Genomic DNA, 14,859 nt, shown 5'->3' on the forward strand with positions numbered 1-14,859 from the left:
CACTGCTCATAGGTGCTGCAGGAGGGAGGAGGTGTGATGGGGCTCTGTTTGCTTGGGTTTTGTGGGGGGTGTGATTGTTGTTGTTGATGGTGATGGTGTTTTCCAGTTGCAGTTTATGATCCTGAGCAGTGTGAGGAGCTGGGAAAGGGGGGCGGGCAGGAGGAGGGGAAGTGAGAAGAGCCTTTAGAATGTAAAACCTGGTGCCTGCCTTCTCGCTCTGATGAAATAGGGGTGAAACTGGTTAATTGGTGGTAGTGTGGCACCCACACACACTCAGGTAAGAGCAGCAGCTACAGCAGGTTGGCAGCTGCTGCAGCTCATGTTTAGTTGGAGTTAATCAGTTCAGATTCCTGGGAAATGAGGCTTTTGTGGCATTGCTTTCCTCCCCATGGCTGCCTGTGTGTGTTTGTAGGCAGCCCTGCAGCAGATTTTAGACTCCTCTTCATTGGGAATCTGGCCCGAAGTGGAAGGGATCAAGACATGAATGGCCAAATGTTTCAGTGCAACCCATTGCTGCCGCTCCCCGCTGGGTTCAATGGCAGGTGCCAGATGAGGTTGTGGCCAAGGAGCGGTGTTGGCAGGCAGGAGATGCTACTCCACGCTTACTTCCAGGCTGCGGTAAGCATGAGCCCGTCTGCATTGGGATGCATAGCCGTGCCTCTGGGGATGACCCAGCATCCCAGGAACCAGCCAGCAGTGGGAGTCATTCTGATAGTTAATTGTAATGCTGTTGTGGCCTGAGCAGAACAAACCAGAAATAATCAGGCTTAAAACAAACAAAAAAACCCCAAAAGCAACAGAGTGTTATTTTAGAATAAAAGCACATGTAGCTGAACTAATACTCCTGATGAAGAAGGACGTGGCTTTCTCTCAGGGGATCCTGCAGCCCTGCAGGGAAGAAGTGACCTTATTTGCATTTTTCTTGTTGAATTGCTGCTGGGATTTCTGCAGCGCAGCAAGAGAAAATTCCTCCGGGAGCACACGGAAATATCACAGCACTAACGCAATATCCTTCAACCACGGCCCTTCTCCTCAGCCGTGCGGGGCCCCTTGTGCTGCACCAACTGCCCGGCACTCAGCACCCAACTGGAGCTGCCTCATGCTGCTGCAACGCTCGTGGCATCATGGACTGGTTTGTGTTGGAGGGACCTTACAGCTCATCCAGTTCCAACCCCTGCCACGGGCAGGGACACCTTCCACTAGAGCAGGTTGCTCCAAGCCCCTGTGTCCAACGTGGCCTTGAACACTGCCAGGGATGGGGCAGCCACAGCTTCTCTGGGCACCCTGTGCCAGCGCCTCAGCACCCTCACAGGGAAGAGCTTCTGCCTCATCTCAATCTCCCCTCTGGCAGGTTAAAGCCATTCCCCTTGTCCTGTCCCTACAGGCCCTGGTGAAAAGCTCCTCTCCAGATTTCTTGTTGTCCCCTCTAGGCACTGGGCTCTCATCTGCTTGCTTCCAGTAGAGTGTGAAAGCAGCAGGCCATGAATACAAACCACAATGTCCATGAACTAAACATTAAAGATAGTTTAAATGTTCCTCTATATTTCAACAGCATTGAAGTTGCTCCTTCCTCCATTTAGAGGACAGTCTGGGATCCCCACATGCTCCTGCCCTTCCTCCCCAGCCTGTTGGATAAGCAGCAGCAGGATCTGCCCTCTCCTGTACATTGGAGTGCTCTGTTCTAAGGTCAGCAGTTTGAATTTGAAGTCTGTGATTTTAGACAATTTTATCAATCAGGAGCATTTTCACTTCTAATCATGTTCTCTAAATGGCTTCAGTTCTTCCCCAGCATGATGTCCTGCTCCAGTTCTGTAGTTAGATAACGAAATTCAGAGCACAGGAGCACTCAGCTCCTCAGCAGCACTGCACAGCGCAGATGCAAGGCCAACTGCTGTGCAACTTGCTCGACACCTCCTCCCGCTGTAGTAGCAGCTGATACAGAGAGCAATGACTTTTATAAGCATATAATCTGTCCATTTAGTATCAGACCTCTGTTTCACGAGCCCACTGGCTTCAGCTCCTCAGTAATAGCTTCAAAACCAGTGACTTTGGGTGCTGCCATGCCCCAAAGTAGCCCCAGAAACCTACCCCAGGAGCATTCCAAATCCAGGCTGTTCCCTGGGGCTGCTTGAGGCCCTGCTCTGCATCTCCCTAAAGGAGGGCTCACACAGCAGGATGCCAGGTAGGGCTGTAACTGCCACCTCTGCAGCTTCTGTACAAGGAGTGCAGGTACTAACTACAGAAATAGTATGGATTCATATATGTATATGTGTAAATGTATAAATTTATATAAATTGATGTATTTTTATATAAATACATGAAACAGAGAATGCCGCACCTTGGTTTTGTCCAATGAAAGAGTGCAAAATTCTTCATTTAATGTATAATATAACCTTTATTCTTTGTCCTCTAAACTCTCGGAAACTTACATAACAATCGTGCTTTAATTATGACACTGTTTATAGACATTTAAAATGCATCTTAATTTATAAATATTTTACATTTGGTCCATAGAACAGGTTGCAATTTACTAAATAATACTGTACTCTTTTAAACAGGCTCTGTATATATTTTTTTGAATATGTATATATTACATATATATTTTTATATAGAGATAGATTTGCTTGGTGTTCAGATATTTCCTTATTGCAAAAAGCTTATATGATCATACAATAATCTTTTCTTTCAGGGCAAGTACTACAAAAAAGATACAGCTATTCACAGTTTACACACAGTAGTTCTACAACACTAGTTTGTGCTATATGATACGTTTGTACAGCTTTTTGCTAAAGAGCAGGTCTGTCAAACATCGGTCATAATTGTTTACAATCAAACATTAAATACTGCATTTGTCTTAGAACAACATGGGACTTGGTTACATTAAACAAGGAAGAGGAAGTTGGAGTTTTTATCCTTAGTCTAATGAAAAGTCACAATTAGAATGTGTATGGATCATGTGGGATGTTGGTGTGGGATGGACGGGTTTCCTCTAAATCCCAAAGACTTACAGGACTTTTGCATTTCAGCTATAGCTGTTTAGGATGTAGCTTAGGTCTCATCGTATTTTACAGTTGATCTATGTATGAAAGAGTTTAGAATCTACCAAACATACTCGGAGATTTTATGATGTCGTTTGAAATACATGTGTATTATATATATATATTATTTCTACAATGATGTGCTTGACATTCTGAGAATAATACCTTATTGCAAGAACATGGTTGTCACCTTCAGACAAAAACAACGAAAAACCCAACATTCACAGTTAACATGTTTTTCACGTAGTAGTTCTACATAGATTGTGCTATCTAACATTGTACGTTGCACAAAAATCTGCTGAAAAGCATGTTTCATTGCACAGTTCTGTCACAGTCATTTACAATCAAACACCAACTACTGCATTTTCCAGGATCCGTTGTGCCTGTCGTATAGCTGCCAAACGAGAAACACCACACGGGGCCGGCCGCGGCATTTGACACACAGGGGTTCACTTGGAGCACCCCTCGGCCCTTCTCCCTGTGTGGCAAATGCCGACCGAGCCCACGCTGCAGACTCTTGTAGCATGGAACCAGCTTCCCTCACACCTTCATCACCACAAATAATAGGTAAATAAAAATAGAACTGTTTTCAAAGTGCTATCGAGCCATATTTCGTAATTTGCTTATTAGAAACTGTTAAAGTCCTTGAACAAAGACCAGCTGTGGATCAAACCTTAAGTTAGAGCTGCAAGGACAAGCTTCACTCTTGAGGCCATTGGTTTGGTTTCTATTTTGGTGGCAATGCAATAATAGTAGAATAATAACAGCATGATAGAAACTCAAGTACTCTGAGCTCAAGTTGCAAATACTTAGTATTTCTTTTACTCCTGGCAATCTTTAAGAGCTCTTGGATATTACTTCTCATTTTGCTAAAAAAGTTAGAAGACGTATTTTTGCCTCTAGCATCTGTGACTTGTGTCGCATTGATTCACAAAGACATGCTCTTTCTTATAAGAAACAGTATATGGATTTTAAAAGACATTTGTAGTCTTATTGGAAAGGTATCCTGAAAGAATAAGTGCAGGTAGCACTTAGAGCAGTGCTGCGCTGTGTGGCCAAACAGCCACGGGACTCCACTGCACGAGGAATGTGTATAGAGAAATGTGTCTGCTGTTAACTGAAGGAAGACTCTTCCCCCTCAAATGGCCTGAACTGGAACCAAGTTTAAGGGCAGACTTTCACTGGACATCACTTGTTTACAAAATACTTCATTCTTTTGTACAAAACAACTCCAAACTTAATTTTACTCCTGTAAAGTCAGAAATAACAGTCTTGGGATTGAGCGGTAAGAAATAGTGATAAACTACTAAAAATCAGCAGCACGAAACTTCAAATAGTCCTGCTAAAAGGTAGATTAAAAAGGTCTTGGCACATCAATTTACAAATTCCAAGATATGCAACTATTATTGTGAAAGGATAAAAACATTAACAGTCTATGGGTTGCCAGAGAACACAGAACACTCAGCGTGTGAGCTCGCGCAGTGGTGGATCATGCCCATGGCGATTCCCTTGTGGTGGAGATGACCTTTTGTCTTTTTTTTTCTTTTTTTTTCTTTTTTTTTTTGCCACTAGAGGTAGGTAATTATATTCTCAGACATGAATTTGTGGTCATATTCAACCATATTTTTTGTTGTTCTGGAGTTGTCTTGGTGCTTTGACAATAGAGAAGTTTAGATGTAGGCTTCTTTGTTTGCAGAGTTGCTCTGCTGGGCCTGGTCTGGCCCATTTTCGGGGTGAGTGATGTCTTCACTTGGCTGAATCATCACTTGGATGCGCTGTTTAAAGAACAATGAATGTGAGGCAGGCAAAAAACTAAGGGGTTTGGTTGGTTGGTTTTTAAAGGCAACACAAACCACTTCTGCTCAGGCATTAGAGCTAGTTTCAGGTTAGATATAAGGAAGAAGTTCTTTACTGTGAGGGTGCTGAGGCACTGACACAGGTTGCCCAAAGAAGTGGCAAATGCTCCATCCCTGGCAGTGTTCAAGGCCAGGTTGGACAGAGCCTTGGGCGACACGGTCTAGTGTGAGGTGTCCCTGCCCATGGCAGGGGTTGGAACTGGATGATCTTAAGGTCCTTTCCAACCCAAACCATTCTGTGATTCTATGAAAATGAAAAAACTCTTTATCTCCCAAGGGACCAACAAGGCAGTGAGCCACATACACTAGAACAGTCTTAGCTGTGTCCTGGACATGACAGTGAGATTTGAGACCACATGCAGAACAGTCGATGCCCCCCGGCATTCCCAGCGGAGCATGCCTGGGGAATAGAAACAAGGAAAGGCTGTGTGGGGCAGGGGAGGGACCGCAGCGAGCCGCAGGCCCAGCACAGAGGCTGCAGCAGGGGCTCAAAGCTGGATTGCAGATGTGATGGTGACTGCCCCAGGGAGCAGAGGGGATTGAAGAGTGTTGGCTGCATGTTCTGGGAGTTACTGTCTGCAAGGGTACAACAAGTGAAGTAGACTTCTAGTTAAGATTGCTTTATTTCTAGTCTGTCTTTCCTCGTCCTCTTGTGTTCTCCACTCATGAAGAGTACCTGCCTAGCTTACACTCGTATCTAGAGAGCCCAGTTTTGATCATCGTGTTGTAGGTTCCTCCTGTTATCTAATGATCATTTGTTGATGCTTCAAAAATGAGACCTAAACCCATAGCAAGACTGAGATGAGGAGTTTTTACTGTGGTCTTGCACAACTCTGCCCAAGAAGGAGCTATATCTTAGGGCAGCAATTCTCCATTTGCATGTAAATGTTTCCATCAAACTAAAGGAAAGCTGCTCAAAGTGCAGGAGCTAAGGACAAGCAGGGGAAAGAAAGAGACACCGAGTTGTTTAAAATTTGCTGAAGACAAGTATTTGGCTCAAGGTCTCAGCACTGCTCGTCAATTCTGCTTAGGATCACCTGTCCCTTTGTCAGCTGACTTTAGAATGTTCCAGATTCATTCTGGATAATCTTTGTGATAATGTGACAGATTCATTCTGATAATCTTTGGTTCCCACAACCACAGAGGACAGGGATGTGCATTTCAACTCTTGTGCGGGAAAAGGGCCTGTTACAGAGAGGAGATTACTGGCTGAGAGGGAAAACTGAGGATGCAGCCAGCTTAAAGAAAACAAAGTGGTTTCTGGGCAGTGTTCGGGGTCAGTAACTTCATGATCAGCTCACATTCCTTTAGCAGCATTTCTCCAAGGACTCTAAAACAGATTTAAGCCATACAACGCACCTCTCACATGGGAAGCTTCATCTCCTTTGAACAGATGGAATGTGGAATCAGGGAGAGGCTAAGAGCACAGTGCATTGGGAGAAAAGTCTCTAGTGCTCTTCAGGAAGTAACCGTTCACAGAAATCCCTCAAATAAAGACTAAAGGGAAGGGCAGCATAGTCATAAAATACGCTCCTAAGATTTTACATGTACTTTCTCTGAGTTGCAGCAGAGTAAGGCAGGGAGTGTAACTTAAACCAGGTGTAACTTACACCAGGAGCTCAAGTCTTTGATCACACTGCAGGGAGATGCTAAATAGGGTCACTGTGAGCAGGCTCACGGAAATGTGAGTTATGTGGGTTTAGTCCAGTTCTTAGTTTGATTCCAGTTCCTTAGAGCATTACCTGCCTTGACACATGACAGTATGGCTTGTGTTAGTAAGGACAAATTTACATACTTGGTAACCTGCTACTTTGGTTTCTAGGTGTAAGGAGCTGGAGTGCAAAGTGTCTGGAACTGTCAAAGCCAGAGATAAGGACAACACTTCATGCAGTGAGTTGTGTTTAACAACAGATGGTACAGACACTGCCTTGTCTTTGGTCTGTTTGGTCCTTGGTTTTATGTTTTTCACCTCAATGTAAATTAACTGGGCTAAGCAAGGGAGGCCACAGGAAACAGAGAGTAGAAAAGACGTGCCCAGCAACCTGTGATCCGTGTGCACAGGTCTTGCCAGGTGAAATCATGCAGTCAGGAAAAAGAGAGACTTACCTGTTTTAAGGAGCCTTTCAGGGTTAGAAACATGTATGCCATATAGCCTGGGATCAGCACCATGGAAGACAAAGCCATGAACCAGCCAACCCCTTGGCCCCATTTTGGGAAAACGTAACTTCCCATTGTGAGTGGAGTCATTTGGACAGCACTGAAGAGAAAGACTCCCTGCAAAATACAGTGGAAAAGAAGATTTGGATGAGATTTCCAGAGTGTTCTGTTCAAGAGTTTTTCTCGATTGACTTCTCCATCCAGGCAAGGATCCTCTGGTCCCTGGTGATGGCTGCTGGGCACTGGCTTGTAGATGGGGCCTGCAAGTCACTCTTCCAAGTGGAGGTTGCAGAAAATAGGCAAACGTCAGCCCTCTGCACTGACCACTTCCCTGCTCAATTAACCTTGAGTCTGGGAATGTGTACGTGGAATGGAACTGTAATTCTGAACTTGTTTGTCTGTTTCCAATAACTTTCTTATTGGAATAATAGTATCAGTACAGCTCTAGTGCACTGGCCAGCAATGCACTCCTGGAGGCTCTTTAAAGCCTGGCTCTGCACTGACCTCTCTAATATCACCACCTAAGAGTGCTTAGCCCAGAGGCTTTGGTATTGCTCAGATCCTCTGAAAAAACTCATGCTGGAAAACAAGGGCAGTAACAGATCCTAGCCTGTGAAACTCAAAAACCACTCTGAATTGTTCAACAATGAGGAGACAGTTTCCCAAAAAGCTTCTTAACAAAATTAATCTTCATGTTTTAAGTTAACAACTCTATTTTCACATACATAACCTTCATCTCAGATTATCCAGGTACGCTGGTAGGGGGAATCCACTGGTACTAGTAGAGACTTCAGATCACCTGCACAAAATCAGAGGGAAGGGGGCTATTGGGAAAGATGGGGGTCCTGGGGAATAACACTGCACACCCATGTACACTGCACCACTGATCAGTACCCGTAGGTTGTGTTTGTGTTGGTTTCACACAGATGACCTGCAAACATGGTATTTTTAAGTTCCCAAGCAAGGCTCCTGTCCTGGCCCGTTCCAAAGAGCCTGCACCAGGGAAACCTGCTGAGCTGAACCAGCAAAAGAGGAAGCTCATTCTGATCCCAGGTTCAGGCATTGTGCAGAACACATTCCCAGACAGGAGAATGCAGAGGGGCGGATTTTACCAGCACATCACTGCACTGGACAACAAATTCTGTTGAAGACTTTAAAAGACAGAAGGAATGTGGTAAGTTTTTACACAGTGTTGGTCATCTTCCTACTATTCTGCCCAGCAATCTTTAATAAAAATCATCTAAAATAATCAGAAAGCAGTTTTTTTCCTTCCTGAATGCTAGTTTTCAGAAATACGAAAGCTGCCTTCCCCTGGGTAGAGATGAATCAAGGAGCCCTCAATATAAACATGTTTCTGTGCCTCTCTTTAGTGATCTTCGTTTGCTTTTCTATGGCTATTCCATGGGGCTATCAGAGAAATATCAGTGAGTGAGAAGCATTGTGTCATGAGCACTGGTGTCTACTTGATTACGGGTTTTCAATACTGCATTTGGGTAGACAAAATTATGTGTAGTAAACGGATTATTTCAAAATGGACTGCATGGGCTTAACTGGACAAAGATTAGAATCAGGAAGAGACTGCACTATGGTTTCCAGTGCACAAAATCCTTGCAAGGTTTGCCAGAAAAAAACGGTAGCAACGTCGTGTGAGCTGAATCCCATGAGAGAAGAACAGCAGTGCATAACCCCAGTCTGTTACTGGAATAGTGCCTGTGGAGGAATCCAGTTTACAAAGTGGGGGCATTTTTGTACAGATGGAAAATTCAGACTTCAGAGAGACTGCTAAATTTTGTCTAAGAATACAAGAAATGGGCCACGTTTGCTTCTTACATTCTTCTATCTCTACCAGTCAAACTCTTGACTAGTTACCATTTCTAGGGGACTAATACAAATCTTGCAATTGCACAGGCTTCTTTTCTTGGGGCACAGGTTTCCTTTTGTGACACTGGGTTTTGCCTATTGCCTTCAGTGGAATTGCTCAAATCCTTAAAAAGGGAACGAGGTCAGAGTTAATCTGAACCTGTGGGGATGGAAATGACCGCACTGTAGTACACAGACCACCTTATTCCCATCCTTTGAATCATATAATAAAAGTTGGTTCCTTACTGCCACAATGATAGGAGTGAAAAATGACCAGCAGAGTTTCCACCAGATGCAGGGTCTGTATCCCACCATCTCTTGGATGTTGTCGTAAAATCTATTAACACCTAAATATAGAGATAAGAAACAGTAAAGAAACATGTCAGGTAACTGATTCAGTTGAAGGCTCAGTGGTTTTGAGAGATGCTCTCATAAATGATGAGGTATATTTGGAAGCTCTCTACAGACCCCAACACAACTTTTCACCTCTCTGAATGGGAAAGAAAAGCGCAACTCGGAAGCACTGGGAATCATTTGCTCTCATTCCAGCACATCATAATTAGTTAGTTCCCATGAGGAAGTCTGTACAGCTGATGGTCAGATGCAACAAACACCCTTGTTTCATTTCAACTCTAAGTCTTCTTAGAACAAGAGTTTTAGAATGATATTTAACAAATTCAATTAAAAATAAAATAAACCCATCCTGGTGTTAAGCAGCTTCCCCCTGTGTGGCTGTACACACACCAGACACATGCAGAGCTGTGTATGAAATCAGAGTGGCCCTTCTGCTGCTGCTGCTGTTACCTACCAGCACTCCAGCATCTTCTAAAAATAAATAACTCTTTTATTTTTAGCTTTGATTTCTTCAGTATTTAGCTGGTGTATTTTTCCATTCGTATTTGCTGGATTCAAATGTGGTATCTCTGAGCTAAAAAATGCTGTTCCATCCTCTTAAGCAGAAGGACTTCAGTTATCTATCTCTGAGTCAGTTCTGTTGTATAAACTGAAGTGCCTTAGTAATCATGGAGTACGTCTTTGGATGAGCTAACACAGAACTAAGGTCAAATGCGCAAATACTCTGGCAAGAATATGATACATGTTCATCAGTCTGTACACCCAGTGCTTGCCAGTCCAGAGTTCTGGATATTTTAGGGCAATTATGAAGATATAAGTGACGAAGGAGCCTGGCTCTCGCTGCAAGGTCCTAGAGTGACTGAGTCATTTCTGGTAGCTGAACATTACAGAGTTCAAAAGACCCAAGTCACTATGTCAAGAACAGCAGTACCCAACACCTCTGAAGGGCCAGGCTTTCCAAGGAAGGGGGACAGGAAAAAAAACAGGGAGATGTCACCTATTTAGTATTCCCAAAACACTTAGTATCTAATGACTTCCAGGCTTATACATGGGGTGTTTTAAAGAGGCAGAAGGACCTTCCACAGGGCAACTTTGAATAGAATTACATGCATATGAAACAAGGGCACCTTCAGTTCTACCCTCAGCATGATGACACACACACAAGAACAAATCAATAGATGAATTATCCTTATGATGTGCAAAACTTATGGGAAAAAGTAAAAACATATTATTTACCGTAGCACCAGGATATCGAGATGCACTCAAAGAATACAAGGAACAAGAGGCTCATTCCACTGGCAGAGTAGTAGTCAAAAAGCTTAAACACATAGATTCCACCCTAAAACACATTAGAAGGAAGTGTTAAAATAAGTAGCAAGAGCTCCACTTTCAAGACAGATTAAAATGCAAGCTACAAACTATCAGGCAAATAGGTTAGGGACATACTAATGTGTATGAAAGTGAACAGGTTGAAAGCTTGTGGCACTTGAGGTCAATACTGACAAACATTAGATTACTGCTAGAATTCAATTAACTGGTTTAATTTCACTTTACTCATTTTTGTTCAATAATTTAATCATTTCCCTCAAAATAGTTTGCAATCTGGTAGATGAGAGGCAGCAATGGAGAATATCCCCAGCTACCCTTGCTTGGGCTGTAAGGCAGACTGGAGAGATGTGTGTTTTCTTGGCACCTGAACCATGAAGTAGGACAAACTGGAACCATGGGCTCCAGGCATCTCACACTTCAAAGTTACTGCCTTGAAGCCTTTAGATAGTGTTGATGATAGATCCCTGCCACTTCAAAGGTTTGCATGATTCCTGGTTGGAGCAGGGGAAGGGAGAAATAAAACAGATGCTGTCCATTGGAGGTAAGATAACCTTCTTCTACAGAACATACCTGAGTGATGTTGGACAGCCCTATCAGGTAGGAAACAATGCATACAAGAGCAATGAAGATTTCTCTCCGATTGCGCAGTAACTTCGGAAACTCATCCACCAAAGCTGTTATGAATCCTTCCACGGTGCAGAACTGCAAGTAAAGGTACAAATACAATGCGATGCACTACAGCAGCAGGATTACATTTAGGGGAGGAGCTTTCTGTAGTACCCATCACTGGCCGAAGGCTGCAGCCACTAAACGATAAATGAAAACTCACTTCAGGGGGAGCAGTGATTCTGAATATCTTTGTTTCTGTCTAAAAAGATCTCCAGCTGGATTTCCAGGCAGAAAACCACTCAGAATTCCTAACCATGAACTACAGCATGATCTTTATGAACATAAAGTGCTTGTTCTGTGATAGAAGATGATAGACCTACAGTTGAAGGGTTGACCCCTAGATCCTTCACAAAGTTACTCTTCTCTTTCCTGTGATTTACTCACATACATGAAAGGCAATAGATAGGAACAGTCTAATCAGATTAGTGGGTGAAGCTTGAAGACACAAGATAGATCCTCATATGTAATAAATCAGATATTTTTGTATTCCCCAGAAAGGATTTTTGCTGATTTGCTGATTTGCTGATTCCTCCACACACACAGCATGGCCATGCTGCAGATTTTTGCTGCATGTATATATTCAAAATAAATGTTACCAATATGATGGCTGAAATGATGAAAACCAGAATGTAGGTAAAGTTCTATTCATTTCCAGCAGTGCAATCAGAACTTAACCAACAGTTAGAGTTGCCGTAAATGAGAGTGTATGAAATGTTTCACTGTCAGACAGAAATGAAGCAAGCATGACAGCCTGGAGATACATATTCTCTTTAATAATACCAGACTCCCTTCCTCAGCTGTTAGTTGCCTAGAGACAAGGTCTTTCAAGAATATTTTTGACCCAATTAATTTCACAGTAGTTTCCCTCCAGATTGAGCAATAGGTTTGAACGTCAAGCCTGAAGCTTATGGAAAAACAAAGAAATAGAAAACAAATGTTCAGCTCCCTTTCATGTGGCAGGATGAAATGCCCTCTTGGTCTTTGTGTACTTTGGTTCACAGGCCGAAGGCAATGTGGGTTTATAGAAAATGATGGATTTTCGCTACAGAAAGCTAAGGAATTCCAGCCAGGTCCCTGTTCCTTCCCGTGCTCTGAGGGTTGTGCTAACAACTGTGAGGTGCTGGTTTGACAGCGGCGGCTGTAGATGGTCTGAACACTTCTGCCTGCGATGGGTCACACACAAATCACCAAACACTGCAGCAGCAGAAGGGACTTCCCTGACAAAGCCCTCCAAGAACACTGAGCATATCAGACAGTGCTTGGTGCTCACAATGCAGTTGCTCTCTGTATTAAAAGTATTGCTGATTAATGAATGTTTTGTTGGACATAGTCCTTTCGAGTGTGTGAAGTGCTTTTTCTTGTGCTGTGTGATTTTTTGTTCATTTTGCAGTAAGTTCTTTTTTATGTGATTGCATGACTGAATTACTTCATTGTCGCATTTAATCTAAACACTCTGGAGAGTGGCTTATCTGGATTTGCAGAACCTCTAGGTTGTGCCCTCCCACTCATTTCCAGTTGCCAGGTACCCTCTAGAGCTCAGCTAAGGCCTGAACCAAGGAACTCTTGATCCTTACCCCGGGAAGTGATTTCAGAACACACTAAGGTGCAGAATGTCCTCACTAATGGGCATTAGGCCCCCTGAATTTGCTCCTGATGTTCATATGCTTAAAATGAACCGTGTGCTGCATCTTTTTCTCCGTGTGGTAAGTTCTGAAGTCGCCTTTGTGGCATATAAATCTTGTAAAGGTTATCCCAGTGTCTCCTACACTGATGAACATTGCAAAGGTATTATTAATACTGTGACTGAACGGGGAAGAGTTCAAAGAAGAAATTTTCTGCACATTTTGTATAGGCTTCCAGCAGTTCATGAAAGAGCAAAAGTGTCTTAGTATCAGTTTTTTACTAGGCCAGACTCCTGGAACCACTTAGTGTCTCCTCTCCTTAATACCTCCCATCATTTATGTCATTTCCCAACCCATTCTGCACCACTTAGAGCTGTCAGTGCAGAATGCAGAGAGGCACCAACCCTGTACCGTGCAGCTGCAGAAAAAGTGTCTTTGTTATCAGTTGTTACACCAGTTTTACCTGACTGTCAATCCCAAGCATGAGCAACATGGAGAAGAACAGTATTGCCCACAGAGGAGAAATGGGTAACTGCGTCACTGCTTCTGGATAAGCCAGAAATGCCAGTCCAGGGCCTGGAGGAGAAAGAGGAGAGGAGATGTCAGTGTGACTGACTGGCAGGGTGATGATGTGTTCTGTCAATGCATGGGGTTTAGGTTTATTTGAATGACTCAGCCATGGATGCATCATCTGATCAGGGATTTTAGCTTCATCAGTGTTCACTGACCAAGAGGTCAGTGCATGTATCTTGCTTTTAAAATGCACCATCCAAAACAAATAAAAAACCCAAAACCACCCCCAAAACCCCAAACCCACCAACCAAAAGACTTGATGCAGTTCAGAAGCTGCTTCTGAGAGACAACTTTTGTATAGCAAAGGCAGGGAATGTTATCCTGTAGCATCACATCTTCAGGTGCTGATCAGCTTTCTCCCTCAAGCAGTTGAGAGCTGTAATCTGCTTGGCACCAAGTAGTTCAGAAGAGAAACAAAGCTCAGAAATGGAGAAGATGCTTCCCAGTATTTGTAGCATTCCCATTTGCTGTTCCATTAATTATCTTAAAAAACACATTTGAATAAACTACCCAGTTGTGACCAGGCCAACCTTGTCATTTGTGTTTTTACTAATTGCTGATGGGGGGCATGGTGTTGGAAGAACAGAAATCCTTACTGAAAGAGCTCTTTTTGTTGTCACAGCATAGCTGGAAGCCTGCTGATTTCAGGTTAAGAGGGAAACCTGTAGCAAACTACCTAATCACAGAAGGAAAATCAGCGTGCCTCACCTAAGGGGCACCCGATTCCTCAGGTTTCATTAAAAGCAGGTTTGCCTGTGAGCAGCGGTTGCACACACAGAGCTCAGACCAGTGCAGGGTTGGCCTTACACACCTCAACTGTCAAAGCAAATGCAATGCAGATTTTGAAGCAATTACTCGCCAGCACTCACAGCGATGATTGGAATGCCTTCCAACAGCAGTGGTGAGCAAAATCAACCTGAGATAAACATGTTCTTCATTTGACTTTGTTACAAATTCCACCAAAACGCAGCTACAGCTTTTAGTAACGTTGTTTGTCTTACGAAGTTGTGTAAAAGATCACAAAGCAACATCTCATGGTGCAAAAATGAAGCATCCGTTTCTGAGCTTGCACAGAGAAAGAGAAGCCTTAATGAAAAGGTCAAGTTTCCAAACATCCTTTGCAATTCGTGGCCACAGGAGGTGATGTGCATCTCTCTCATCTTCGGTACCTTGAAAAGCATGTAGGAGCTTAATAGGATATAAAAATATTGTTCTGTTTGCAGGTGTAGTCTTTGTAGTTCTATCTGTATCAGATATAGAAATCCAAGAAGCTTATTTCACACACCACCGACTTGCCAGTGCAGTTTTTGACAACAGTATGTGGCCATCCGAATTTTTTCTTCTAGTTTCTTTGTATGTGTCCTTTATTGAACATTATTTTTAGGTCTTTGATTCTTTACT

At 43.2% G+C, this 14,859-nt stretch overlaps 1 protein-coding gene across 1 annotated transcript in view; it reads right to left on the reverse strand.

Annotated features, from left to right (window-relative positions):
• Positions 1 to 2,375: 2,375 nt before the first annotated feature.
• The window catches only part of SLC6A1 (solute carrier family 6 member 1), a 61,471-nt gene continuing 48,987 nt past the window's right edge, over positions 2,376 to 14,859 (reverse strand). The window contains exons 10-15 of the mRNA XM_030501039.1: positions 13,349 to 13,461; positions 11,165 to 11,296; positions 10,502 to 10,604; positions 9,158 to 9,258; positions 7,001 to 7,168; positions 2,376 to 4,813 (exon numbers count right to left, since the gene is read on the reverse strand). Coding sequence (XP_030356899.1) covers positions 4,709 to 4,813; positions 7,001 to 7,168; positions 9,158 to 9,258; positions 10,502 to 10,604; positions 11,165 to 11,296; positions 13,349 to 13,461 — 722 coding nt within the window. The 3' untranslated portion in view covers positions 2,376 to 4,708. The remainder of the gene's footprint in view (positions 4,814 to 7,000; positions 7,169 to 9,157; positions 9,259 to 10,501; positions 10,605 to 11,164; positions 11,297 to 13,348; positions 13,462 to 14,859) is intronic.

Source organism: Strigops habroptila, chromosome 11 (assembly GCF_004027225.2).
Source record: "Strigops habroptila isolate Jane chromosome 11, bStrHab1.2.pri, whole genome shotgun sequence".
Lineage (NCBI taxonomy): Eukaryota > Metazoa > Chordata > Aves > Psittaciformes > Psittacidae > Strigops > Strigops habroptila.